This window comes from Panthera tigris, chromosome B4 (assembly GCF_018350195.1).
Source record: "Panthera tigris isolate Pti1 chromosome B4, P.tigris_Pti1_mat1.1, whole genome shotgun sequence".
Taxonomy (NCBI): Eukaryota; Metazoa; Chordata; class Mammalia; order Carnivora; family Felidae; genus Panthera; species Panthera tigris.
In genome coordinates, this window is record NC_056666.1 from 130728795 (window position 1) to 130756289 (window position 27495).

Consider the following 27495-nt stretch of genomic DNA (forward strand, 5'->3'; position numbering starts at 1 on the left):
TTCCGTCTGGTTGCCTGGAGCCTCCCAGGGGAAGAAAATACCAGGAGGACAATGAAATGTAGGGTTAAATTCCCTGGCATCCCTTCAGTGAATAAACAGTCCCGCCCAGAGGAAAATTCCCGGATTTAAGAGTAATCTTTCCAGCACTTTCCCACCGAGGTCTGATTTTCTACAGCCAAGTAGAAAATATTTTCCCCATGTTCCGGAAGGCACAGGGGGGCCGAGAGAGAAGTGGCTTCTTCAGTCCCAGCCTGCAGGCCGAAAAGGCAACCCTGTGTCTCGTCTTGGGCTCCCAACTCGCTGTCGTTAATTTCAACCCAATCCACCTGCCTTTCGGGGTCACCCTGAGAAGGAGGGGTCAGGGAGACCGGGGTTTAAACCCGCGTGACCTTTGGTGACTTACTTAGCTTCTTGCAGCCTGGGTTTGCCCACGGGCAGGATGAAGGCACCCGAGGGGGCTGCAGGCTGGAACATGCAGAGCAGACGTCTCCAGCGGCACAGACAGCTGCAGCGAGGAGGGTTTCTGTCCACACGGATGGCAGGGCTGGGCTCGGGGAAGGACACGTCTGGGGGAGCTGCCCGCTTTGAAAGTCGGGGAGGGGCCGAACCACACGGGTTGGCTCCAACCTCGGGCCTTTCTCCCCCTCTCAGGTTGAGGCCCTCGATCCTGATCCCTGACCCCCGGGATGCCGAGCTCAGGCCTGCGAAAGGGCAGCAGGAAGCCAGGGGCTGGGACAAGGGGAGGTTAGTGGCTGGCTGGGAAGTCCCCCCACCCACGCCGCATTCCTGAGCGCTCCTGTCAGCAGGTCAGCTCCTCCTCCCCAAAGGCTGGTGGTGCCCCGTGAGGCTAGGCACCCGGCCTGGTAGCCCAATGCCCAGCGGGCCCTGCTCCGGGCCTCCTTACCCCGAGGGGGAGGTACCTAGGGTCCCGCGGTGGAGGGTGGGCTCAGGGAGGCAGGAAGATAGCCTGGGAAGAACAGCTGCCCTGGAAATCCCTTCAACCCCTGGGGGGAACCTGCAGGAATGGGGCTGCCAGCGTTTGGGCCCCCCCCCCCTTTGCTGGCTGACAGAAGGGGGAGCTTCTGCACGCACCAGCCCTGTGGGGTGGAGGGGGGGGCCCCTTGGGACCAAAGCTGCCACCGTGTCCCACCGGCTGGAGGAGGAGGAGACACTTGGTCCGGTGGGAGCCCGGACCCCAGTGTCAGCCTCTGGCAACGTGGGCTTTTTTTCCCCCCATTACCTACACGTCACATCCCGTCTCCTAGGATACCCCTGCCCACGACCACTCGGCCCACCCCCAAGCACGAACACGGAGGCCGGGAAGAGGAAGGGAAAAAAAAAACCTCACCCACAGGCAGAAGAGATTTCAATACAATCTATATTATCTCATATATAGATCTCTCACTTTATTTGCTCACTTCTGTCACGCATTTAAAATGTCAGAGACCAAAATAGAGCGGCTTTCTGGTGGAACTCATGGCAGTCATACACGAGATACAAAACTAGGGGACTCTGTCCTCTCATACATCATACAATTAATTTTTCAAGTATCTTTTATGTACAAAGAGCTACTCTATTGGGGAAAAAAAATTAAAAACAAAAACAAAAACAAAAACAAAAAAGACAGGTAGGTTATGCATCCTAGGAAGGAGGGGTGGAGTGGGCGGGCCCGCATTCCTAGGCCCTCATCTCCCCGGGGGGCCGCTAGCTCCTTGCCGCTGAGTCCCCCTCCGTGTCCCCCCACGGACCATGCCAGCCGGCCAGTGCCAGGGCGGGCAGAGACCGAGGGGGCAGGGAGTCGGCAGGGAGTTTGGCCTGGAGGGAGAGTCAGAGAAACAGATTCGCGAAAGCAGAGGTGGGAGTGGGGGAGGAGACTCTCCTCAGACAGCCCGCTCCCACTCGCTGCCTTCCTGGGCACTTTGGTCCCAGCGAGCCAGGCCCACCAGACAGGGCCCGAGAGCTGGCCTCCGGGACCCTTGCACGCAGGCCTCTGTGACCTGGGGGCCGGCTGGGTCACAAGGGCCAAAGGAAGCCTGGAAAGACGGCTGTCGTGGACCCCACCCCCACCCCCATCCCAGCAGACCCTTGGCACAGTTCATTCCAGTAATGAACGAAAAGGAAGAGACTCCACGGTGAAGTTCTGGTGCCACAGGGCAGGGCCCTCCTCACCCTGTCACCTTCTCCAGGCTGTTACAGCCCAAACCCCAGCGCCCTCTGGGTGTCAAAGGACAGAAGGCTCCGCCTGTATGATCGTTACATCGTTATCTGTCCAGAGGCTCTTCCGAAGAAAGACAGTGGCCGGCATCAGCCCTGCCTGCCTGGCGGGGCGGGGGGGGGGGGGGGGGGTCCGGCCCTAGGAGGCTCCAGGTGTATGGGCGCGGAGGTGAGCGAGGGGAGGGGACCGGTGATCCTGGCCACCCCTAAGGCCCGTCCGAGGGTGCGTGGCCCAGCACTGCAGGATCCTGAGCGCCAGTAGCTTGATAGGGCGCCCCCAGGGGCTGTCTGCGGCCAGACAGACTGAGGGCCTAGGAAGGGGGAGCTTTCGTATGTGACTAAGGCACAGAAGAGATGGGCCGAGGGGCCAGCCGAGGCAGGACACCAGGCCCTGTGTGGATACGGCGCCAGGAAGAGTCTGGGGTTACCACTCCCACTTCCCAGCTCCCTGCTGCATGCCCCATCCTTCCGTCCTCCCTCCCACAGGACCGTGTTCCTCCAGAAGCTGGTCTGAGATGTGGAAACTCAGACCCTCCCCCTGAGGTGGGAAGGAGAAGCCCTAGGGAGAGGCCAGGACCCTGTGGAGGTTCTCACTGCTCAGCCCGCGAAGGAGGGTTGGGAGCCGCCGACCCTTTGAGCAGCCGGGAAGCAAGGGCCCTGCCCAAAATGCTCTCAAGAAGACAGACCCCAAGCGCTAGGGCAGCTGGGCTGCTGGCTGCCCTCAGCAGGCCAGGAGGAAGGGGCACGAGGCAGGCAGGAGGGGCCGCCACGGAGAGGGCACCCAGGGGCCCAGAGACCCCTGCTTGGAGAGGTCTCGTCAACAGAGGAGGGGCCCAGGTGCACCTGAGCGCCCTTCTGACGTGGGCCATGTGGCTCTTGGTGTCGCTCTGGTCCTTGCAGCATGCCAGGCAGGCCCTGGGTCAGGAGAGGCCACCGGGAGCATCTGGGTTCCCTCCTCCCCCTCCTGCCTGAGGTGAGGCTAATCTAGCAAGGACAGAGGGCACAGGGGAGGGAGCAGGCAGGAAAGAGCCCAGGTCAGAGTATTGCACGGTGTTGGGGGCAGGGCTGGAAGTCTCGCGGGGGAGCGCGTGACCCGCGTCGGGGCTGAGAGGGCTGCGGCCGCCGGTCCACCATGGCCGCGGCTGTTCCCCACGTGCCGCCGCCACAGGACGAGCCACGGGGGCATGGGAGTCGCTCCTCGCATCCTCTGTCCCTCGCCCAGCAGCGCGGGGGTGGCCTTGTATAAATATTCCTGAAGGCTCGTCGTGAGCCTGGGCTGTCCCCTGGGCAGACAGCTTCTGGCTGTTCTTTTGGAAGCGACATGTGAGTGTTTCTGGTCCAATAAATTAACGGGCGACGCCAGAGCTGTGCCAGCCTGCCTCCCGGCCCGGGCGTGAGGCCGGAGGGGAGCACAGCCTGCCCTGAGCCGAGGCGCCAGTCCTCCCCACCAGCAGCCGCGCCTAGAACTCGTCGTCAGAGCTAAGCAGGAGAGTCTTCTCGTTGTCGCGGGCGCCACTGAGGCTGTGGGAGCGGGAGAGGCCGTGGGCGCCGCCGCGCCAGGCGGGCCCGGGCTCCAGGGTGGACTGCTGGGTGTACTGCTGGTAGGCCGGCGAGAAGTTGTGGATGGCGTCCTGCACGATGTCGTGCGGGTTCATGGTCTCCTTGAGGCTGCTAGAGATGCTCTTCATGGGGGCGCAGCGGCCTGCAGGGTGGGAGCCCAGAGGCAGGGGTGAGGGGCTGGGGCAGCAGGAGGCCCCTGGTCCGGGGACTGCCCCCCCACCCCAAGGCTCTGTCACCCAACCCGCCCCCTCCTGCAGCAGAGAACACAAGGAGGCACAGGCAAAGGAATGGCTCTCTGGCCAGGGCACAGAGTGGGCGCTGAGCTAAGCGGCCACCGGAGGCTCGTGAGCCCGGCTGGCGGGAAAGGACCCAGGGTGGAGAATGGCATCCGGCAGACGAGGAGCCTGGCGTGCCCCCGGGAGGCCGGTGTGCTGGGGGAGGGGCCCAGCTCCACCCTGGGACGGGCACCGGAGTCTGCCTGACCAGCTCTGTCAGAGCTGGCGGCCAGGGGCCCGGGCCCACAGAGGGGCTGACGTAAGTCTTCACCGGCTCCCCTCCGAGAGGGCGGAAGCCGCCAGCCCTGACGTGCTTCCTCCCGACTCCCTCTCTAATGAACCGTCCCCGTGGGTTAAGGGGGGAGAACTGGCCCAGGCCATAAAACCTAGAGGTAAGGGATAAGCCCGGGTCTCCAATTCAAATTTGGCATGCTCTTTCCACCTTCATGTTCTCGGCCATAGATTTCCCATTCGCAAGCCCCCGGAACCCGGCAGGGCACATTCCGGAACAATGAGAGACCAGAGTGGAAGCAGGCAAACTCTACAGAGCGCAGCCCTTGGCAGGCAGGTGCTCTGAGCTCTGCTGCCCGGGGGGTGCCTGTCGGGGAGACAGGGACACAGAGAAGGGGCTAGGGGGAGAGGCATGCTGGTGACAGTGACCAGGACTGACGTGCAGGACAGACGCGTAGACCGAGAGCAGAACCTACCGTAAGGGCCGTATGTTGGCACTGCCCGCGGCCAAACCCGGGGCAAAAGCAGGGCGGAGAGGGGAGGGGAGGGGAGGGGGAGAGAAGCCAGAGAAATAGAGAAGACAAGAGACACGGCTGAGTCACACCGTCTGCCCACCACCGAGGCCGGCACACCGAACCATGCGCCCTTCCCGCCTCCCCGCCAGGCCCCACCTAGCACCCGGGCAGCCCCGGCTGCCCCCTGGAGCCTGGCACCTGGCAGGGCATGTCTCCCAGGGATGACTCCTCCCACAGGGCTCGCGCTTCCGGTGGAGGGTGGCGGGGGGGGGGGGGGGGGTGGTGTGCTTACTTGTGCAGAGCCCGCAGTCGAGGCGGCTTTGGACCCAAGCCTGATTGGAGGGCTGAGGGGTTAGTGAGTGGGCAACAGGCCCGGGCCCAGCACAGAGGTGGGGTCCTGTCTTTCCCCGGTAGGGCTGGCCTGGGGTCTTTGCTAGAGCCGGATTTCTAGCCACGCTCCTTTTCGCTGGGGCGGGTGTCTGGGAGCAGTGGGTGGGAAGAGGGCCACGGCAGAGCCACCACGTGGGCCTTTTTAAACCTCAAGGGTCCAGAAAGGGTTCTCTGCTATGGCCCCAGGCTCCAGGCACAATGCTGACTTTCCTAAGGGCACAGGCTCTGTGGGGACCAAGTCCAAGGGACATCGCTCTCAACACCGGGTGGGTGTTTGCCAGGTCCTTCCGGTGGGGGGCCCAGCGGGAAGCGGGTGGGACCCCAGCTGGCAGCAGTGGGGCATGGCCAGCACAGCGCCTGGCACCGAGCAGGGGTGCCTACAGCCCTCGGCCGGCAAGCGTGCTGGGAGAACACGGTCGGGCGCACAAGAGTTGAGCGACCCGGTGTGCGGTTCGGTCCACAGGCATCTAGCGGGTCTCGCTCCAGCCAGGAAGAAGGGGAGGGGGCCGAGGGGCTCTGCTGCCGCCCTCCCCACCCCCACTCCCGGGGCCTGTGGTGGGCCTGGGCGCTAGGCCTGGGGAAGTGGGGTTCTCTCCTCCAGCCACATGGAAGGGAGCCGCCCGGCAGCCCAACCTCCGGGTGGACGTGTTAGACCAGGAGCTTCCCCTCCCCAGACCCGCAGAAGTCATTTCAGGCGAGCCCGGCCTCCTCTTCCCACCCGCCTTGGCCATCCCCCCTCCGCCCAGCGGCAGCCAGAGGCAGGTCCCCTGACCCCAGGCCCCAGGGAGCTTGGGAAGCACCCCCTACCGCCAGGCCCAGACCACTGATTATGGCAGGATCTCGGAGGGTGGGCTCACACATGGGATTCTGAAAGGGTCTCCGGGGCATTCTAATGTACAACGGCGGGTGCCAACCTCTTCTAACAAAGAGGAAGATGGGCAGGTGTAAAAAGAAAGCTGTTAAGATCGATTACCATCTGAGGGTGTTTCTTAGAAGTAAACCGGGCTGAAAAGAACTTTCGAGAGGAGGCAATTACAGCACAGAATGCAAAGCCGCATTTGGCCTGAGGAACCCCGAGGAGCTTGTCTATTCTAGGGTCTCCACCCTGGCCTTCCCGTGGGGATATTGTGCTGTAGCATCTCGGGGGTCTCCATACTCCAGGCCTCCTGCAAGAGACAGGTGGCTCTCCAGCTTCCAGGACGTCCCTGCGACCTTGTGTTGGGGGTGGGGGTGGGGGGGGGGGAGAGCGTCGACCTGTGTCCCCTCTCCCACAAGTAAGCTGGAGACGCCTGACCTGTCACCACCTGTCAGCCACTGGGGGGGCAGGAGGGGCCCCGGGGCGGGGCCGGGGAAGGCTTCTCCCGCTGGGGAGTCATCTCCAGGACCCTGGCTCATACCTTGCGCATCCAGCCTCTTGTCAGCATAGACCTTGTAGGTGAAGGCGTGCCGCAGGGCGAGAGCCGCAAAGAACATCTCCACACAGATGATGAAATCCTGGTAGCCGGCGGCCACGGTGCCCTCGCCCACAGACACGCGGGCCGAGTGGATCTTGGGGATGGCCCCACACTTCTCTAGGATGGCCAGGAGCATGCCTGGAAGGGGAAGCATGGGCATGTGGCCCTAGACTGGACCCCTCTTCTGGTCCCCCCTTCCTCCCTGGAGCACTGCCCGAACGTCACTCCCGCCAGGAAGGATGACAGCCGGGGTCCACGGTTGCTCCCGTGGGTCAGGGATGCCAACACCAAGCTGAGGCCTCTGGAAACCCCACTCTATTGGCTACTTGCTGGCCACCAACACTGAGATGTCACCAGTTACATGGGGTTCCCTGGATCCCCCATCCATGAAGTGGCCCCACCGAAGGTCCCCCATGGCCAGGAGGTGCCCAGTGGACAGAGACCCTCTGGGCTCCAGGCTGGGATCATCCAGGGACGGCACAGGCCCCATGGGCACTGGGACAAAGAGCAGGAGGAGGGGACATATCTTAGGGGACAGGGCAGCATGGGCTGGCCTCACAGGGGCTGGGAAGAGGCTCACCTTGCCAGAAGGAGAGAAAGATGACGGACTTGACCATGAAGAACTTGAGGACAGGGCTGTAGGGGCTAAGCAGGTCCCGGGTGGCAAAGTAGAAGAGGAAGAGGGCGTAGAGAGCTAGGCTGACGGAGATGTTGTAGATGATGGTCACGTAGAGGTAGCCGCTGGTGACACTGTGGGGAACACGGAGTGTTCTCTGGCTTGGACAGAGCTTTCTGAGGGACCAGGGGTCTCCCTCCCTCCTCTACCCCTCCAGTATGCCAAACCCCACGGCTCTCAGCAGTGGCCCCCAAGCTGTGCCCCACGAGCCACTGAGAAGGGGCTCAAAGCGACCAAAACATCAGGGGGCGGAGGAGGGGAGGCGTGCAAGGGTGTGCACCCGGGGTGCAGCCGGCCCTGCCGCCTCTGCTTTGCTCACAGGTGTGTCCAGGCTGCAGGTCTGCGGCTCTGGTGCCCAGGCTCCTGGTGGGGACACCAACACGGAAGCCAACAGCACCAGGGCTGGGGGCGGGGGTTCATCCCGACGGTCGGGCAACGGGCGTCAGAGTGACACGGAGTTCGGCTTTGCTGTTTTCTCTTGAGCCAAGTCACGTCCCCCTCTGAGCCTCAGTCTGCTCACCTGCCCCGGTGGGGCCATCACGCGGGGTACAGCGGGTCTGCACCAAGTGCCCGCAAGCACAGGGCCTGGGTACGCAGGCACCGTCACTAACCCGCAAAACGGAATGAAATCCGCGTGGGAGAAGTCTTCTACCCGGGGACTCATGACAGGCCTCTCAGGGCTCGGACCTTCTTGCTCCCTGCCTTGGGGTGGTCGCTGTCCCTTCTTGACCCACCCCTGGGGCACCACTCTGGAGGCCGTCCGTGAAGGGGATGTGTGCGGAGGGCTGGCTCCTGGGCTGCAGGCGGGGCCGGGCGTGATGGCTGTCATCGCCAGGCTTGGGCCTTGCAACTCAGGGGTGCAGGGAGGCGTGAGGAGGGCCGCGCTGTGACTGGCCTCCCCTCTAAGGAAGGTCATGGGCGTGCAGCCAGTCTACAACCACTCCCTTCCCTAAGGCAGGGCATCAGCCTCTGGGCAGGCCCACCCACTCCTGCACCCACACTCCTCCCCCCGACGCCCCTCAGGGGGACCCGCTGCTTACTCAAAGTCACCATCCCGGTACTTGCCGAAGGCCTGGAGGACCACGGTGCTGACAGCCATGAGTGGCTTCACCACGCAGAACTGCAGGGTGGCCTGTTGGGGGAGAAGGCCAAGAGTTGAGGATGAGTGAAGGAACTGTGTGACAAGCACTCCTCCGGCCAGCTGGGCCTGTGCTGGATGCTGGGGGGCGGGGTGGGGGGGGCCCCATGTCCTGCCCCGAGGGGACTGCCTTCTGGAAGAGGAGACGGATTCTATGGGGGTCAGCAAGGCATTTGTGCGAGCGGAAGGAAGGAAGGAAGGAAGGAAGGGAGGAAGGAAGGGAGGAAGGGAGGACAGCCACTGGAGGGGCGTAGAAGCACAGAAGAGCCCATCAGAGAGGGCTCCTCAGAAAAGGGGTCAGAAGGAACGTGCCAGAGAGACGAGGACAGCAGAGCACGCAGCTCCTATAGAGACGGAGAGGCTGAGAGCAGACAGGCAAGCAGGTAGATGCTGGTGATGGACAGCGGGCAGGAAGGGGGCCTGGGTCCCGCTCGAGGCCTCCTCATCCACCCCCGGGTCTGGTTCCTGGCCCCATGCTGGTTTATGCCGAGCTGGGGGTCTCCCTGGGGCTGGAGGGGACCTCCAGGAGCACAACAAAGGGAGCAGCCCAAAGCCCAAGGTCTGGAGTCCCGAATCCGAGTCTGAATCCTGGCCTCGCCACCATCTGGGGAAGCTCAAGTGAGCGGTCACTTAGCCTCTGAGCGGCCACTTCACTGGTAAACGGATGTAACCAGCGCCACGTCACAGGGCTGAAGGACACATCAGCGTCTTCTGGGAACTCTCCCCGCTCTCTGTGTTCAATAAAGGCCTCCACTGATCTGCTGGGCCACTGGCAGAATTCCTAAACCGGGTCCCCCCAGGGCCCTACAGAGGTTCCAGTAGACTCCAGGACAACCCAGGGGGCCCATAAAACCACCAGAATCTCCGATCTTTTGAAATCAATAGACCTAAGGCCAAACCGCAAGGCCCCTTCGGTAGAGGTGGGAGCAGCTTTAAAAGGATAAGCCAGGGGCACCCAGGGTGGCTCAGTTGGTTAAGCGTCCATCTTTGGCTCAGGTCACGATCTCACCGTTTGTGAGTCTGAGCCCCACATTGGGCTCGCTGCTGTCAGTGCAGAGCCTGCTTCGGACCCCCTGCCCCCCTCTCTCTGCTCCGCCCCCCCCCCCCCAGCTTGCTCTCTCTCTCCCAGAAATAAACATTAAAAAAAAAAAAAAAAAAAGGAGAAGCCAGTGTGGCTCGAGGCCAGGCAAGGACCCTGGGGCAGGGACAGTAACTTGTTGAACCCAAAGTTTCTGCCCCGTCGGGGACCTGAGTGCAGTTTGTGGGGAGTCCCGGGGGAGGGGGGAGGGTTGAGCTGTGGGGAAGCACATGTGACGGGGACAGAGGTGCGATGCTGCCACCAGCCAAGCCTCACATGCCCAGGGAGAATTAAGAGCCCGCCAACAGGCCGGAGCCGTCCTGGTCAGCTGGGGAAACCAAGGCACGGAGAAGCTGAAGGGGCAGAAGAGGCCGCAGAGCCTTCGCTCAACCACACCCCTGGATCGGGTCCGAAATCAGTCAGCGGTTCCCAGCCAGGCTGGACATCAGAACCACCCGCGGAGCTATAAACACATTCCGGGCCCGGAGCTCCCTAACAGACCCTCTCCGTCAGGCTGGGGTGGGGGCGGCTGGCCAGAGAGTCTCTACCCTGAACCGGCTCTCCAGGAGATTCAGATACTGGGCGCTGGCCCTGCGTTTCTCGGGAGGAAACTTTCTCCCAAGCGAAAGGGGTGCTGTTTTTATCCTCTTTCCTCTTACGACCTCTCCCTGCCACCTCCAGGAAAGTCAGCAGGACGTCCGAACCCACAGGGCTGGGGAATCATTTATAACAAGGCTACGCAAGCTAGCGATCATGGGATCAAAACTTTGTACACAATATACTCATCAAAGAAGGCAGTGAGTCACAGCTGCGCCCTGGGCGGCTGGAAGGCTGGTAAACAATGGCTCTGAAAGGCCCCACCCACCGTGACCCCAGGACAGTTTTAACTCTTGCCCTCCGGGCCCAGGAGGGAGCCTGGGGATCTAGAACACCCAAGGGAAGGCAGAGCTGGAAGCAGCAGTGTAGACCTGGTACGTCCAGGTAGGTGCTTTTGCGGGTATGTCCACACTGCAGGCAGCCCCCGCCCCCACCCGCCCTGCACAGAGGGGAGCGGAAAGGCCAGCCCTCTGGTGGCCACAGCGATCAGCTGTGGTTTTCATCTCCCCTTGTGACTACTCTCTAGGCGACGCTGGAGGGGCTGGCAGAGGTCTTGGCACCAAAGGGGAGACTAAATCGAGGTCATACTGGCGAGGTGCGGCACCTCCCCGAACAAGAGACAGCGGGCTCCGTGCCAGTCTGTGTCGCCTGCTGTGTACCCACCGCCGCACCTGTTCCTTCAACCATCCCTCAAGAAGTATCATTATCCCTATTTTACAGAAGGAGAAGCTAGCTAAGTAAGGCTCAGAGAGGTTACATAACTTAGCCAAGGTCACACAGTCAAGAGGAAAAGCTGAAAATCAAACTCAGATGGGCAGACACCCAGGCCCATGCACTTAACCACAACACCACACTGCCTCCGCCCAGGCTACTCGAGACCACAGGGAAGGCAGCCGAGGAAACCGGAAGCTGGTGGTCTGCCAACTGAGACATGGGGAACAGACCAGAGACTGCACAGGCCCGTCTTGGCATGTATCTTTCACGCAGAAGCCCTCCTGGCCTCCAGCCGCAGCTGAGGAGAGGTTTCAAACTGAGATTCTAGAATCCCCACGCGCTTTCCGATTCCCCCCCCAGCCACCGAGACTTGGTCAAAGTGAGCAAAAGTATGGGACAACTTCGCTCCCCAGGGCAGGTCCAGACATCTTCAGGACACCCGCCGCTGCCCCCTGGAGCACACCCTGCGAACGCGCGTGCACTCCTGCCAGCATGGGGAGTGGGTGCCGGGGCTGGGAGGTGGCGGCCCCACAAGTGGGTCCCCAGGGCCCTACGTCCGCCTCTGCCACTTGACAACCAGGGGCTCCCGGTCCCTGGCCGGTAACCCTTGCCCGGGGCGGCCGCGGGGGCACACACCTGCTTGCAGAACCGCAGGAATCCGATGGAGTAAGTCTTTCCCCAGAGGCAGCATGTGCCATACACACAGCTGGACCTGGAAGAGACAAGCGGAGAAGGGGGTTGGCGGGCAGAGAGCCAGGATTCAGGAATCGTGGGGCTGGGGAAGGCCGCCCTCCCTCACATACACACGAGTCCGGGTGGAGGGCACTGGGCTGGGAACGGGGCACAGAGCCCAGGCCGAGCACACGGAGAGACAAAGGGAGGTGTGTGTGCCTGCGGGAGGGCTCGAGGGAGCCGGGGCGGCAACAAACCAAGGTAAAAAGCAGTGAAGGGAAAAACCGCCAGAGGGAAAAACAGACGGGAAGAGAGAGAGAGAGAGGCCCTCCTCCCCCGAGTCCCAGTGAACAGTGTGGCTCAGGAAGTGTGGCGGGGCGCCTCAAAGCCAGGTCGAGGGCAGAGGCGGTCCGTGCGTCCAGCTGACGCCAGGACAGGCCCAGGAAACGGGGTGCTGTGGGGGGCTCCAGGGAGACTTCATACTCACTCGATGGGCTTCCCTCTGATCTCTGACATGATGGAACTTTCTCCCCCGAGGTACTCATAGCACAGGCTCAGGAAATTATAGATGACCAAGGCTGTGAAAAGCGTCCAGAGAAAACCACTCAAATCAACAGGATGGGTAAACAGATAGTGGAATTCTAAACGGCCGCGGAGACGAAAGCGCCCCAGTCAGGGGCAGCAAGGCCGCAGGGACGTGAGGACCCACACAGGGATTCCATTTGTGACCGAGATCAGGCAACGCTAAGTCATGTTGTTTCGGGCCGCGCACATGACGCTGCTGATCGTACCGGAAACACAGGGAGGCAATCGGCACAAAGTTCCGGATTGTGTGGGGACGCCGCAGGAGCGGGAGACCAGGACGGGCTCACAGGGCTGGTGGGAGCCAGCCACGGGCACATTCTGGGGTTCAACAGGTACTGGCTTCAGGACTGCTTGTTAGTTTCAGACACTTTGCCGTTTGTGTGGTGCCGGATCACAGTTTTACAACACAAGAGGCACAAAACATTCTCTAGAGGGATCTCAGGAGAAATTTTTACAAGATTGAGACAGGAGCACCTTTGTCCATTCAGCAACCTGCAGTGATGTGATAGTGTGCCCACGTCACCATCAACTCTGCGGGTGCACGAACGTCGTGGGAAGCTGGGCCGGCTCATTCTGGATGCGGCTCGATGTCACCGCAAAGACACAACTCAGCAACAGTGACCGACGGCACAGAAGTATGTCGTCCACGCTACAATTCTAGCAAAACGCTGTGAGCGGGTCTCCTGGTCAGAGGATTTCTGCGGGGCCAGCAAGATGAAGGCTGCAGCCTGCCGGGTGCTAGGAGCCCGGGGACGCACCAGGGGCAAGGACGGGGAGAGCGGAGAGGAGCAGGAGGAACGCAGCAGAGGCCGCCGGAGGGAAAAGGCACAGGAGGAAGACTGAGCAGAGCAGGGGAAATTCCAGAACATCCAGCAAAGGATGGACTGAGGGTCCAAATGGGATGAGGGGACAGGAAGGGCAGGGTGGGTACCAGTAGCCCTGCCTCCAGAGGGTTCCTTCTCATCTGCTCCTTGCTGTCCCCCTGTAGTACAGAGGCTTTGAGGCTCGTGGTGCAGCCCTGAGCTTGGCGTTCAAGGTTTTTCCACAGCGACCTGGCCCCCGCCCACCCTTCCCAGCAACTAGATACCCCTCTTTCCCGGCAGGCTATGATGTTCCCCATGCTTTTGCCCTTGCCGATCCCCCTACCTGGGGCGCCCTCCTCTCCGTGCTCCTGGTCCCCATGAAACCTATCAGACTCCCTGAGAAGTCTCTGGCCCCTCGCCACGGAGGCTGGTGCGTTCTCACCCACGGAACTGCTGATCCGCAGACGCTGTGCGGTACTTCCCGCCCCGCAGTGTGGCTGAGCGTGATCCCTGACTGCTGTCACTGGACTGCGGCCCCTGGAAGGGGCCCACTTCTTCCCCAGAGCAGGACACCGCGCTCGGCACTAATGTGGGACTGGAGCACATCCAAGCCTGGTGACAGAGCTATAGGCAAACAGTGGCCTCCAGCAATTGGGAAAAGGAGTATTTTTGGGGTGCTTCCTACCACTCAGTTGCTCTAACCTACTAAGGGCTCACAGCTGGGATGGGTAGCACCCAATATACACGACCCACAGCACCCACCACACTGTGCTGTGACCGTCTCTCTATGGACACACAGCAGAGGGTTTGCAACACGGGTTTGCCACCGGTTAGCTGTGGGCCTCTGTGTGCCTCTGTCTCCTCATCTGTTAAATGGGGACAGTAAAGGTACCTGCCTTGCCAGGTGGTCTGAGTATGCCAAGTACTCAGAAGAGGGGTTGGCACTCAGCAGTGCTCACTAGGTGGCCAGCACGGTTTACCTGCTTGTCTTCCGTGACGGCCAGCATCCCTGGATGGGGCGGAGGACGCTGTAAGCTGCCTGCCTGGCATGGGAGCAGCTCCGGATATGTGGGGACTGCAGAAGTCTCCACCGAGCCCCAAAGCACTCTTCAGTGACAAGAACTTTGGGGCTAAAAGAGGGTGGGCGTCAAGCCAAATCTGACAGCAGTCTGCTAATGTCCAAAACGACACAAGGCCAAGTAGACTGGATGTGTCCATTCCAAGCTGGGTCCAGCTGCATTGTGGCCAATGGTACTTCCCAAAGATGGCCACACCCTGGGACACTGACACCCCTCTGTGGGGAGACAGGGTCTTCCTCCCTCTCTCTGCATCTGGGGGGACTGCAGTGACTACAGCAGAGGCGATACTCCAAGACGTCTGACGCTGGGGTTAGAGGAGGCCTCTGTCCTCTGGTTCTTTCTCTGGAGATGCCTGCCCTTGGACACAGCCACCACGTTTCAAGGAAGGCCAAGCCAGCCCACGTGGTGAGACTACCCAGAGTGGCTCACGCAGGAAGAACTGGGGACCAGCCGATGCCAGCATCAACTGCCAGACACATGAGTGAACCAGGCTTCAGATCCCACCCCAGCTGAAGGTCCCCCAGTGGAAGCCCAGATAGCAAGGCACAGGGACAGACCATCCCCACTGTGCCCTTTTCAAATTACTGAACTGCACTGTCCATGAACAAAAGAAATGGTTGTTTTACACTAGTCTGTCTGGGTGATTATTTATGCAGCCATAGTAAATGTATACATATACATATGTGTGTATATATGTATGTGTGTATATATATGTATATACGTGTGTGTTGTATAAATATGCATACATGCATATAATGTGTGTGCATATATGTGTATACATGTTTGTATATGGGGGTATATAATATACATGTGTACACGTATATATGCATGTGTATGTGTATTTACATGCATGTATGTGTGTATACATGTGCTTTTGTGTATATGCACATACATAAATGTGTATATATTTGTGTATATGCATGTATGTATATGTGTGTGCATATATGTATATGCGTACGTGTGTATAATGTGGGCACATATGCGTATACATGTGTGTGCGCGTGCACGTTTGTGGATGTGTACATATGTGCATATATGTGCATGTGTGCATATGTGTATTATGTGTGTGCATATATGTGGGTATGTACATACATGTATGCACACATATGTGTGCATATATGTATGTGGGTGTATGTACATACATATATGCATGTACACACACATGTAAGTGTGCATAGTTGTGTGTGTGTGTGTGTGTGTGTGTGTGTGTGTGTGTGTACATGCATACGTGTGTGTGTGATATAAAACCACTCCTGGAATTGCCAGGGTGTGCAATGGGCTCTCACACCTCTGTGGCAGCCTGTTCTGATGCCTCTGCTAACTCCCAGGGGCAGGCCCTGAGGTGCCACCTCTCCCTTGGCAGCCCTCTGTCCATTGCCCGGCTCGCTCCGCACACCACAGTCTCCCTATTGATCCGTCCGATCCTTCCGGTTCAGGGGCAGCATAATGAAGCAGGACAGCTGTGGACCCTGGGGCCGGGCTACCAGGGTACAGATGGCGGGTCCACCACCTATGTGCTGTGTGACCTCAGGCAGGTTTCTTAAGTGCTCTGTGCCTTGCTTTCGTCATCTGTAAGCCATGGAAAACAGCAGCTCCCTCCTTGTGGGGCTGCTGTGAGGAAAGGGCCGAGTGTGACCCCTCTGGTAAGGCTGAGCTCACACTGAGCAATCCACAGTGTGTTACCTACTGCTCTTTCGAGACTGTAAAGTCCTTGCAGGCAGGAACTGAGGCCTACCCCTGACTACCAGAGGGCCTGGCACTCACACTCAATCAGCACAGAAAGAAGAAACAGACGGACGTGGGCCTTAACTTGGGGTGAAGCTCGGAGAGGCGGGCAGGCGGGGCCGGCACATGGCCCGCACCCCGTTCTGCACCCACGGAGCTCACCCTTCCTGGGCTGCGCAGCTGCGCCCGCGCCAGGCAATCAGACTCTGGTTCCCAAGGACAAAAACCCTCGAGAGAAGCCACAGGGGCAGAGGCTCATCAGCCCCCTTGCCCGGAACCACCCTCCAAAGCCAGGCCGTCTTGTAACCCACTCCTGAGAGGAACTTGGTGTCTGAGCTCACATCCTTTCCTGTGTCACAACACGCGTCGGCACCCTCCTGAGTTACGGGGCTGAGCCGTCTATCCACAGCCAGCCCTGCGTTCGACTGGCTGGAATCATCAAATTTCATCCATCTCTCTCTCTCAGTTCAAGGTTCTTGACCTTTTACCAGTGCTCTAGGGCCAGCTGGTCTGTAAAATACCAATTCGCTGACGGTTTCCTTTCAAGAATCATTAGTGAGTCAATAATGCACTCTTAGAGAAGGGAGACGAGATAGAATCTCCTCGAGATGACTCAAACAGCCAACATCAGCACCCATTGACCATCTGCACAAATCAATCCCCTCCTAGGAAATTACAGAGCTAGGCAAAACACTACCCCCACCCCAGCAAGGGTGTTTGCAGTGGACAACTTTACCACCGCCCCCCACCCCCCCAACCGAACAAACATGAAAACATGCCGGCCCCGGGCCTGAGAAGAGCAAAACTGCTGCGTCGGGGGTCAGCAGGGCAGTTCTTAGGCAACAGGCTGTTGCCCGCCTGCCCTTCTGACCACAGCTCCGGTTCTGCCCCCAGAGACACAAAGTGACTCTACGCCTCCCCTAAATACTAACGACAGCTTGGTGCCAGGCTCTGTGCTCGGCCCCGCGGACACATAAGCGACCAAGGGACCCACAAACCAGGCCCTCCAGTCTAGAGGGGGAGCACCCGGCATGAGGGAAGGGATGGTCCTTCTCTCTGTCCTGCCCTGGACCATCAGGCACCTGGAACTTTCTGCTCCATTCTAGATACGAAATCTTAAATGGACTGGAGCAAAGGTACACAGGCAGGAGCAAAGGAGATGGAGATGAAATCAAGATCACACTAGAGCCTTGAGGCCCGGAGAAAAGACAGTACGGTCACTCTCTTCATATAAAGGACATGACGTGGTCCAGAGAGTCAGACAGGACCCACCTGTCTGACAGGGGGCAGATCCTAGGCTTTCGGCCTCATGTAAGAAACAACTGCCAACAGGCCGTCTTCAGAGATGAAAGGTCGTGAGCTCTGTGCCAGTGGAAGCTAGCAATCAGAGGCTGGGGAGTCTCTTAGCAGTCATCATAAAGGACTCCTAAGAGACCTAGTCTTTACAGGTCCCTTCTGTCCCTGAGACTCGAGGCCTTCTTTCCTCACTGGAGGCTTCTCTAACCCACAGCTGCCTGGACAGGGGTCCTCACAAGCTCCCCGCTACAGGTCAAAACGGGCACATCTGTCTGTGCGTTCAGTAACCACTCACTAGACACCTCCGATGTGCCACGCTCCGTGTGCGGAACCTCGGTGACCCTGGGGGCAACCCACTGCTGTCCCAAACTCGCCGCCTCCATGCACCTGCAGCACCTACAGCTGGCCCTGTGGCCCAGCCTTCTTCGCCACCCCACGTTGGGCTCTGCGCCGACAGTACGGAACCTGCCTGGGATTCTCTCTGCCTCTTCCCCACTTGCTCACAAACTCTCGCTCTCTCGCTCTCAAATAAATAAAAAAACTGAAAAAAAATGTATGTGTTTTCAATTAGAGAGAATGCAAGTGGGACACAGGGGTAGAGGGAGAAAGAGAGAATCTTAAGCAGGTTCCACGCTCAGCATGGAGCCTGATGCGGGGCTTGATCCCAAGACCCTGGGATCATGACCTGAGTCAAAATCAAGAGTCGGATGCTCAACCGACTGAGCCACACAGGCACCCCTGGAAAACTTAATTCTGACCACTTTGGACAGAATCTTCTGTGCTCAGGAAACAGGAGCTTCAGAACATGCTTCCCCCTCTTTTTCAATGATCACCATGGACAGGAACGGATGCCACTCGCTGCAGCCATGGCGGGTCAGGGGTTTGCCCCGAGCTGCTCCAACAGCAGCTCTCTCCAACTCCCTTGTGGCTTTTCTGTCCTTTCAATTCTGCTTACGGCTGCGTCCTGCCATCCACATCACCGTTTCTGACGCCTCTTCTGACTGGTTTCCTCTCAATACCTTTCTTCATTCTGATCGACAGCTCCTGTAATTGCTGGCTCTGGCAGCACCCTGGACAGCCACCCCTGGTCCACCACAGCCAGCGAGTGCTGGCCGCACCCTGGCCGGTGAGTCTCTTGTGACACCTGCGTGTGCGGCCCTCGGCTGGGTTCGGGTGACCCTGCTGTACTCTCTCTGCCTAGGAAGACATTTCGCTTTGGGCCGGATTCCAGGAAGCAACGTTTGTCCAAAATCTGAAACAGGGTGGATGAAGCATCATTCTTGAACTGTTTCTTTCCAGGCACGTAAACTCTCCTCTCCTAACCAGAGCTCATGATTTTTCACCAGAGAAACCCATCTTGCACTCCTCCACCCAGGCTGACACGCAGGGCAATTCTGGGGACCACAGACCCTGGGGTGAGTCTGGCCTCTGGCAATTACTCTCCAGGTAATCGTAAGTTTCTTCACTGACTCAAATTCTTTTCTCCGCACGTGTAAAATGGGGATGATCGTATATCCACCAGGTAACTGGGAGGGGAGAATGAGCCAACAGTAACGAAAAACAGGTGGTAAAACTGAAATGCACACAAACAGTATGAAGAAAACAGTGCTTGGGGCGCCTGGGTGACTCCTTAGGTTGAGCAGCCGACTTCGGCTCAGGTCACAAACTCATGGTTCACGAGTTCGAGCCCCGCGTCGGACTCTGTGCAGACAGCCTGGAGCCTGCTTCAGATTTTGTGTCCCCCTTCTCTCTGCTCCTCCCCTGCTTGTGCTGTATCTCTCTGTCTCTCAAAAATAAAGAAACGTAAAAAAAATTTAAAGGAAAAAAAAGAAAAAGAAAATAGTGCTTGCACAAAGCGATGGGAGAAGTCAGGTCTCCCTCCTCTGAGCTCTGGCCCCTCTGCACCCCTGATCACAGAGCTCCCCAGGGCGGTCTCAGAGTCATCATTAAGGGCTACCCTCGCCCTGAGCACGAGCACTACGTACACGCAGGGGGCTCATTCTGCCCTCCTCTGTCTCCCTGCCCCGATGGCACAACCTGGGGCCACGTGAATCGCAGCCCTTGCCAGATGGGAGAAATGTGACCCTGGGTGAGCCATTTACTTCTTTGAGATGCAACCCCCACCTTGGAAGACAGCAATTCTGCCACCAAGTTGCGGGGTTCAGTTCTACTTGCTGTCCCCCCCCCCCCCCCCCAGTGAAACGCCACTGAAGTGAGAACCGGTCGGGGGGCGGGGGAGGGGAGAGTACAAACCTTCACGCACAAGGAGACAGCCGACCAGAGATGCTGCCCACAGCTCTGGAAGATAAAGTGTGGTCACCGACCCGGAGATGGGGGGAGGCCAACGAGAACCCCAGAGAAGCCCTAAAACTGGACACGCTGGGCAGTTCTGATGGCTGTGGGTGAGGGTGCAAACGGGAAACTCAGCTACAAGTCTCCACACAGAGCTACTGGGTTTGTACTTTCAGGGCAGGTGGAGGCGGTTCTGTCCTCGGAGAGCAAGGCTCAGCGGAGGGCAACGAGATGGCCAGAAAGTGGGCAACGCCTGAATGCGGCGGGCGAGATGCCAGGTCCCTTGCCCCATCTGTGCCCTCAACTCAGCCTGCCCAGCTTTGGCCTCCCAGGCTGGAAGCGAGAACACTGTTCTCTGGGGAAACAGGCCCAGAATCAAAAAGTCTTCATTTGGTGCCTGCCCCCTGCGCTGCTCCCCTGCATAAAAATGGCAGAGGGCACATCACGTTACCCAACTGGGAGGCCCAGCAGTTTTAAGCCCCATTTTCTTTTTTTTTAAAGACAGAGAGAAAGAGAGATAGTGCACATAAGCAGGGAAGAGGGGCAGAGGGAGGGGGAGAGAAGGAGAGAGAGGGAGAGAATCTCAAGCAGGTTCCACACTCAGCACTCACTCTCTCTCTCTCTCTCTCTCTCTCTCAAAAATGAATAAACATTAAAGAAAATAATAAATAAATAAATAAAGCCTCTGATAGAAAAACTCAAGGGTAAAGATTAAAACAAAACAAAACAAAACAAAACAACAGCTCCTTGAAAACAGAACAAAAAAAAAAGCTCAAAAATTATAAAGAAATTCTGAGCTTCAATCCAGAAGCACAACATCCTACAAACAGGAATTCCAGAAAGGGAGGATTAAGTGGTGGGGGAAAGTTACCAAGAAACATACAAGAAAATTGCCCAGAACCTCAGGACAGGGGTTTCCACACGGAGAGGGCCCACGAGATGCCCCGCACGAGGAACGTCCCATTACCTGGGAGATTCTCAAACACGGGGGATAAAGGCACGGTCCCAAAAGCAAGCCTTAAAAAAGTAGGTCACATACAGGCATTAAGGATCAGAATCCAGCAGACTTTCCCCAGACAACACTGAAAGCTAAAATACAGGGGGAAACACGTCTTCAAAATTCAGAGGGAGGATGATTTCCAACTTAGAACTGGATTCCCGTCAAACTCCAAATAGGACAATACAGTAAAAATAGTTACAGATAATTTTCAGATTTTAGGCTTTTCAGGCACTTTTTTTTTTTTTGCCAGGAAGCTCTGGGAAGGTAGGTACTGACCAAAAAAGGGGGAGTAGACCACAAATAAGGGAAAAAATGGCATCCAGGGAACAGGCGATTCAGCAGAGGAGACAAGCAGGATTCCAGAATGATGGTGATGGAGAGACCCAGGACAGAAGCTGAGTGGTAAGAGGCCAGACAGGAGCCAGTCCAGACCAGAGCAAGAAAAGCAAGGCCCGGGGGAGTGCCAGCAAGGGAAACCCAGAGCTAACAGATTCACTGCTGTGTCTGCACGGAGGAGAGGTTTCTCTCTGTTACTCAGCTGAAGCATTTGGGAACAGATTAACGATAGATACACAGCAGAGCAAACCAAAAAGCAAGACAAGCAGTAACCAGAGGAAAATAAAAAGTTATACAGGGATATGTAGTCTCAGAACTCAGGCTCAGCTGTGATCAATATTTACAGACAGGTAATAAAGCAAATGCTGAATGCAGACTTAGAAAAAACGGTGATCTAGTCACAATGAAGAAAAGAGCACTGTGTGTGTGTGCATGTGGATGGGGCGGGGGATAAGGTGCCTAAATCAAAGCCTTGTACAATAGGAGGTCACTAGGTAGCACTATCTAAAACCGAAAGATCTGGGGCGCCTGGGTGGCTCAGTCGGTTAAGCGGCCAACTTCAGCTCAGGTCACGATCTCGCGGTCCGTGAGTTCGAGCCCCGCATCGGGCTCTGGGCTGACGGCTCGGAGCCTGGAGCCTGCTTCCGATTCTGTGTCTCCCTCTCTCTCTGCCCCTCCCCCGTTCATGCTCTGTCTCTCTCTGTCTCAAAAATAAATAAAAAACGTAAAAAAAAAAAAAATTAAAAAAAAAAAAATAAAACCGAAAGATCAAGAAACAATAGTATAAGCATATTTTTAGGTTATTCTAGGAAAAAAAAAAAACAGTCTACAGAGTTTGAAGATGCAGTGAACTTGGGAGTGAGGAGGAGTCAGGGTGATTTTATCTTTCAACTGTATGCACTATGAGAGTTAACATTTTAGTTGTTTTAATTTTGTTAAAAAGACAATCGGGGTTTCTGGGTGGCTCAGTTGGTTAAGCATCCAACTTCGGCTCAGGCCATGATCTCACGGTTCGTGGGTTGGAGCCCCGCATCGGGCTCTGTGCTGACAGCTCGGAGCCTGGAGGCTGCTTCGGATTCTGTGTCTCCTTCTCTCTCCCTCTCTCTCTCTCTCTCTCTCTCTCTCTCTGCCCCTCCCCTGCATGCACTCTGTCTCTCTCACTCTCAAAAATAAATAAACATGAAAAAAACTTAAGAAAAAAAGTAAAAAGAAAAGACAAGCCAATATCTGTGCAGTGCCCAGTGAGGTGCGGGCTGCCTGGCTCCGAAATAGGGGTCGCCCGGCAGAGCCCTACTCCTGTTCCCCTCTGTCCCTTCCCGGGTTCGGGGCGGGGGGGGCTACTGAGAAGGAAGGGTGCGAGGGGAATGAATGGGGGGGCCTCTTTTTGAATTTTAAGGGACCTACTCTTATGGCCAACTCTGCAGGGGATCTTGCAGATGAAAGGACAAGGGGAGGGGGTCCCAGACGCTGAGCAGAGGTGCAGAAAAGGCCAAGCCCACCAACTCAGACACTAAAGCTGGTGAACCCTGGGGCGGCCTGGACTTCCCCGCAGCTGCCTCACTGTTTGTAAACTCCCTGGGAGAGGAGAGGCGGAGAGGCAAGGGGATAATAGCGTTGCTAGGAGACATGCTTAGCAGGGAGGCAGACTTCTTACCAGGACCTTTAAGTGGACCAGGAGGAAGGCTGGGACAGGAGGGGCCTGAACAAAGAGGCTTCTGGAGTGGGGGGACCCAGCCAACCATCTGCCGTCGTCTCTGAGGACGGTACTGAGGCTCCTCTTCTGCCAGGAGCCTAGTCTTCTGGGCCCCATAGAGGAGGGAGACTACACGGCCCCCTGACCACACAGGGGAGGACCCCGCGGCAGGGAACCAGCGGGCAGAGGCTGCCCCCGGGCACACATCTGTGATCAGAAAAGGATTCTCAACACCAGCCTTGGCAGCTCCCCAGGGACCCAGAGGATTCCCTGGACTCTGCTGCTTCCAGGGACATCAGACATTAGAGCCCCAGTTATGCCCGGAGCAGGTCCCCACCCGGCCTCAGTATTCTCAGCTGCAAGAGCCAGGCAGGGATCCCAGCCCGGGAATTCGGTGAGACCCCACTCGAATGCAAGGCACACAGCAGGTGTTTGATAAAGTCCCGTATTCACTCAAAACACACAGACTGAGTGAGCACCTGGCCTGGCCCTACCACCTGGGCTCTCTGCCCGTTCCTGCTCTCGCAGGAGCTGAGTCTACTCAGGGAGAAGAGGGCAAAGCAGGCATGCACGGTCAGGCCACGAGGGTGGGGCTGGAGGGGCAGGTGAGGGCGAGGTCTGCGGCTGGAGGGGCAGGAGGGGCCCAGAGCGCTCCTGTCAGGCGCCCGCACTTCTTTGCCAAGTCCGAAGGCATTTCCTGAGGCCCACGAGACCTCAGGGATACACAGGTTCAAAGTGGGACAGGAAGGGAGACTCCGCTTCCATGGGGGTGAGCACGCTGCACTCCGATATCCACGGAGCCCAGGGCCCGAGGCAAAGCCCTCGCGCAGTCAGGGACGTGAACAACTGGTCATGGTCAGCGCTGCCCCGCCTCAACATGAGGAACCCTGACTTCTGGTCACTCTGCCTGAGACCAACAGTGCAGATATGGGAGGAAAGAGAAAAATGCACGACCCTGACAGGAGGGGCAGGGGGCATCAGAGTGGGGGATCCTGAATTCAAGGACCCCCTCCCACCACCCCTGCCGGCCTATGCCAACCCAGGGATCATGGGCCTGTGACCTGTCTCAGGGCCTCTGGCCTCTCCCTCCTTCACCCATCCTCCACAGAGAGATTTTCTAACCTGCAATTTCCAGTCGCATCATAGTTTTGTGCATCCACAGTAAAAAAGAGAATCTGATCTAATCTAATCTAATCTCTTCTGGCCGCGGCCAGCCCCCAGCCCGGCTCCCCGCACCTCCCGGCCCGCAGAGTAGGGATTCCCTCCTTGCCCTGTGCATGAGCTCTCCTGTCTGCCCAGGATGCTCTGAGTCTCTGCTCCCTGTGCCTGTGGCCAGGCCCTCGCAGAGAGCTGCCCCGTCCGGTGGCCGGTCAGGCAGGCACCGAGGGGCCGGCTTTCCTCGGCTTTCCTCCTCTCGGCCTAACAGCCAGCAGGGGGGCCTGGCCGGTGCTTGGAGCTCAGCACCAGAGCTTCCATAACACACACGAGACCCAAGGCCTGTGAAAGGCAGCGGGTCGCTTTCTTGGGTGGCACAGCAGAGCCTGCTCCCGGGACAAAGCCCTCAGAATTAAGACCCGTGGGGGAGGGAGGCTCGCCCCTGCCACTGCCCTGCCATGGGCCCCTGACTAAACCCCTGACCCATCCGTACCTGGGGTTTCTATCTACGAACGAGCGGACAACTTCTTGACCGCTCACCCCTATCAGAGACGCCGGACTGAGAAAGGAGACCCAGGGGCGGGGTCCCTGCTTGCAGGTAACCTGTAAAGGGGCTGTGGGAGCCACGTGGCAGAGTGCTACGACGTGTGTTGTCCCCTGTCAACTGGGGCCTGGCTGGAAGCCCTGAAGTGGGTAGAGAAGCGAGGGGCAGGCCCCGGAGGAACCCGGGGAGGGGGGCTTCCGGGAGCCCGGGGGGAGGGGTGTGCGGCCCGCCCCGCCCCGCCCCGCACGCCCTCCTCACCCTCGTAGCAGTCCCGCACGGTGCCGAAGTACACGTAGTACTGGTCGTTGGTGAAGAAGAGAAGGCTGAGCCAGGAGTCGAAGGCGTAGATGGGCACGATGAACAGGATGCGGACGATGTAGCGCTGCTCGTTGGGGCAGCTGTAGCAGCGCAGGTGCATGTAGATCTGGGGGCGGAAGGGGGCGGGCTCAGTCAGGCCCCCCCCCCCCCCCCCCGCCCGTCACGGCAGCACCGCCGCCACCCTCCTCCTCCTCTCTGCCCTCCGGCTCTGCCGCTCGCCAGCTCTGTGAACATTGCTGAACCCCGAGCCTCAGCGCCCTCCTCGATGATGACACTCCCCATAGGGCTGTTCTGAACATCAAACCAGAGGGCGCATAAAGCTTGCAGGGGCGCATTCAGCGGTGCCCAGGCCAGACTCACAGACACGGGGACCGTGAGAGCATGCCCAAGGCTGCACTGATCAGAGTCAAGGATGGCCGGGGAGTCTAGAGTCATAATAAGCTCCCTGGGGACCCGTGTGCACAGCCGGGCTGGGAACCTCAGGCGAGGCACAGAGGAGATATTTACATCTCCTCGCCTCCACCCCGGCCTCCCTGACGCCTGGTCCCAGGGGTTTCAGGGCAGCAGCGTTCACCCCGTGTGTGGGACAGACGGGACCCTCGCTTCCATGGAAGGTGGAAGCGCTCTCTGGCTGAGCGGCTGCAGTGACGTCATCCTGCGTCTCACTTTCCCATCTGTTACACAGAGGCAGCGCTGCCTGCCTCGCTGGGAAGCTGGGAGAATGAAGCGCAGTTTTTAGAAAGCGGGGGAAAATAGAAGCCACACACAAATGCCAACAACTGCTCTGGCCACCCTCCTCAGTCCCAGCAGCCAGAGTCCCGTCCCAACTCTCGTGACTTCACACTTGGCCCCGCCGAGTCCTGGGCTCGGGAGGAAGAGAACAAAACATTCCCCATCTGCTACGAGCCAACTGCCTTGGAAGCCATCGCATTCGAGGAGGGACAGGGACCCAGGACAGTAGGTGAAGGAGCGGACGGGGACCCGAATGGGCTCAGCCTCCCCTCTTCAAACCTTCCCCTTCCTCGGACGGCCGAGCCAGGTCTCGGCCCACACCAGCCTCCTGTGGGGATTGCACGTATCGGGGGACAGGAGACCTGGCTTCTCTCCCGGTGCTGCCACCAACTTGTGCGGGAGTAGGCCAGCACCCCCTCCCATCTCGAGGTCTCAAGTTTTTCATCTGCAAAGGGGCCGCTGACGTCCATGTGTCCACGCAGGGCCCCCCACGGCTCAGGCTGCACATGTAACCCGCACACGTTCTGCCCCACGCAAGGTGAGCAGAAGTGACGCGTGTCCTTTCTGGACGGAGACGGTTGAAGAGCCACACCCAGTTGTCAGACGGGTGACACCGTGAAGCTGCAGGACGTGGGAGCCATACAGTGGGGCCTGAGCCGCACCGATCGGGACATGAACGAGAATCAACTTCTACCTGGTGGAACCCCCAGATTCAGCTTATTTATTACTGCAGCAGAGCTCGGCCTCATACTCTGTTGGGCTAGAAAACCTCTTAGGATCCTTCCAGAGGGCCTTCAGAGGCTCTCCGGCTCAAAGGCTCCTGACCGGCCTGGGTACCTGGTGGCAGGTGATGAGCAGGGCCGTCCAGACGAAGAAGCCAGAGATGGCCTGCGCGGCAGTTGTCATCAGGAACACAGGCTGCTCCATGGCCGTGGGGCTGCCCTCAGGGGTCACAGAGACACTGGGCGAGGCTGCCACGGTCGTGGGCGACACTGGATCCGGGGCCAGTGCGGCCCCCCTCACCGTCATGGTGCCTGGCAGCAGGGGTCCCTGAGAGAAACTCTTGCAGGAAGCGGGGAGCTGGCCTAAAGAGAGGAAATCGCACTGTTAGCCTCCTTCCCGGGTGAGTGGCAGCACTGCAAACAATCTCCCGGGTCTCTTCTGTCCACCTTCAAAATGTAACTGGACTCTGACCACGTGTCTCCCTGACCCGGCCACTACGATGGTCCCAGCCCCTACCGTGTCTCCCCTGGATTCATGAAACAGACTCCTGAGCCATCTCTCTGCTTCTGCCTTTGCCCCTACTGTCCAGTCCCCACACACGGCGGCCACATGAGGCTTCTCAGCCGTTAGCCAGACTGGGCCCCCCCGCCCCTTGCTCAAAACTCCCCGGTAGGTCCCATCTCCTTCAAAGTGGAAGCTGCCATCTGTCCAATGGTCCACAAGACTGCCGACGGCTCCCCAAGGCTCTCATCTCCCCTCCTTACAATTCTCACCCTGACCCTCCACTCCAACCACACAGGCCTCCTGCTGCTCCTCCGCTGTGCCGAGCCTGCGCCTGCTGCAGGGCCTTTGCACCGGCTGCCTCTGCTCAGCCACACTGCTCGCTTCTGCACTGCCTGTGGGTCTCTGCCCTGGCCACCCGCTCACACATGGTGACGCCTGCCCGACCCCAGGCACTCCTCGCCTCTTTGCTTGATCTCTCTCCAGAGCACTCACTCCCACCTGACGCCCTCTGACAAAGTGTACATTTGCTCACGTACTTGCTAACTTTCTGCCTCCTTCCCCAGAACATAAGCGCCCCGAGGGCAGGGCCCGCGTTCTGCTCGTTCTGCTCGCGGTGGGCTCTCCAGCATCGGTCATACAGCAGGCGCTCGATAAACACACCTGCACGCTTCCCAGTCTAGCAAGATCACTTTGTTGCTTTATCTCTTCAAAGGGCTGTGCCTTTTCTTTGCCATTTCCCCCCAACTTCCCTAATAATGGCTGACACCCGTTCATCATCCGTCTGTGCTGCTTTAGAAACTCTGCGGCCCACCTTGTGGGCCTTCAAACTGCTCTTTTAATCCAGTTTTCTGGATCACTCTTCCTCAATGCCTGCCCGCCCTCCTTCCCCCATCAGGGACGTCGATCCCTTTTCCATGCCTTTGTGCTTCTGTGTAACATGCAGCCCTGTCACTTGCTCGTGTGCTTCTCCTCCTGGGGCTGTCCACTCTTCGAGGCAAGACCACATTTCCATCATTCAGTCCCCAGCACCAAGCTCAGCACCAAAGCCATCTACTTTATTGCCTGTTGATTTTGAGTCCTTATTACAAAAAAAAAAAAAAAAAAATTTTTGAGGCTTTCACGGAGAAGCAAACAGCTGAGGGGATTGGCATAACGGGAGCTCCTGGGTGGGAAAACAAAGACGGGAGCGGACGGGA

At 58.4% G+C, this 27495-nt stretch overlaps 1 protein-coding gene across 1 annotated transcript; it reads right to left on the reverse strand.

Moving 5' to 3' along the window:
- Positions 1-2326: 2326 nt before the first annotated feature.
- TMEM184B (transmembrane protein 184B) lies at positions 2327-27175 on the reverse strand. The gene is made up of 8 exons (XM_042993259.1): positions 25910-27175; positions 24281-24446; positions 12002-12092; positions 11479-11554; positions 8356-8447; positions 7220-7389; positions 6583-6777; positions 2327-3916 (listed from the first exon to the last, which is right to left on the reverse strand). Exons 1-8 carry the CDS (start codon positions 26099-26101, stop codon positions 3675-3677), a joined length of 1224 nt encoding a protein of 407 aa, XP_042849193.1. The 5' UTR covers positions 26102-27175; the 3' UTR covers positions 2327-3674.
- Positions 27176-27495: the final 320 nt, after the last annotated feature.

What these genes read in the sequence shown, in the direction of transcription:
- TMEM184B (XM_042993259.1), bottom strand. Translation starts at nt 26,101, where the DNA reads ATGACGGTGAGGGGGGCCGCACTGGCCCCGGATCCAGTGTCGCCCACG. An exon ending in ATCAGAGGGAAGCCCATCGA is followed by an intron (nt 11,555 to 12,001) that starts GTGAGTATGAAG and finishes TGTCTCTTCCAG; the next exon opens with GTCCAGCTGTGTGTATGGCA. An exon ending in TACCGGGATGGTGACTTTGA is followed by an intron (nt 7,390 to 8,355) that starts GTAAGCAGCGGG and finishes TGTTCCCCACAG; the next exon opens with TGTCACCAGCGGCTACCTCT.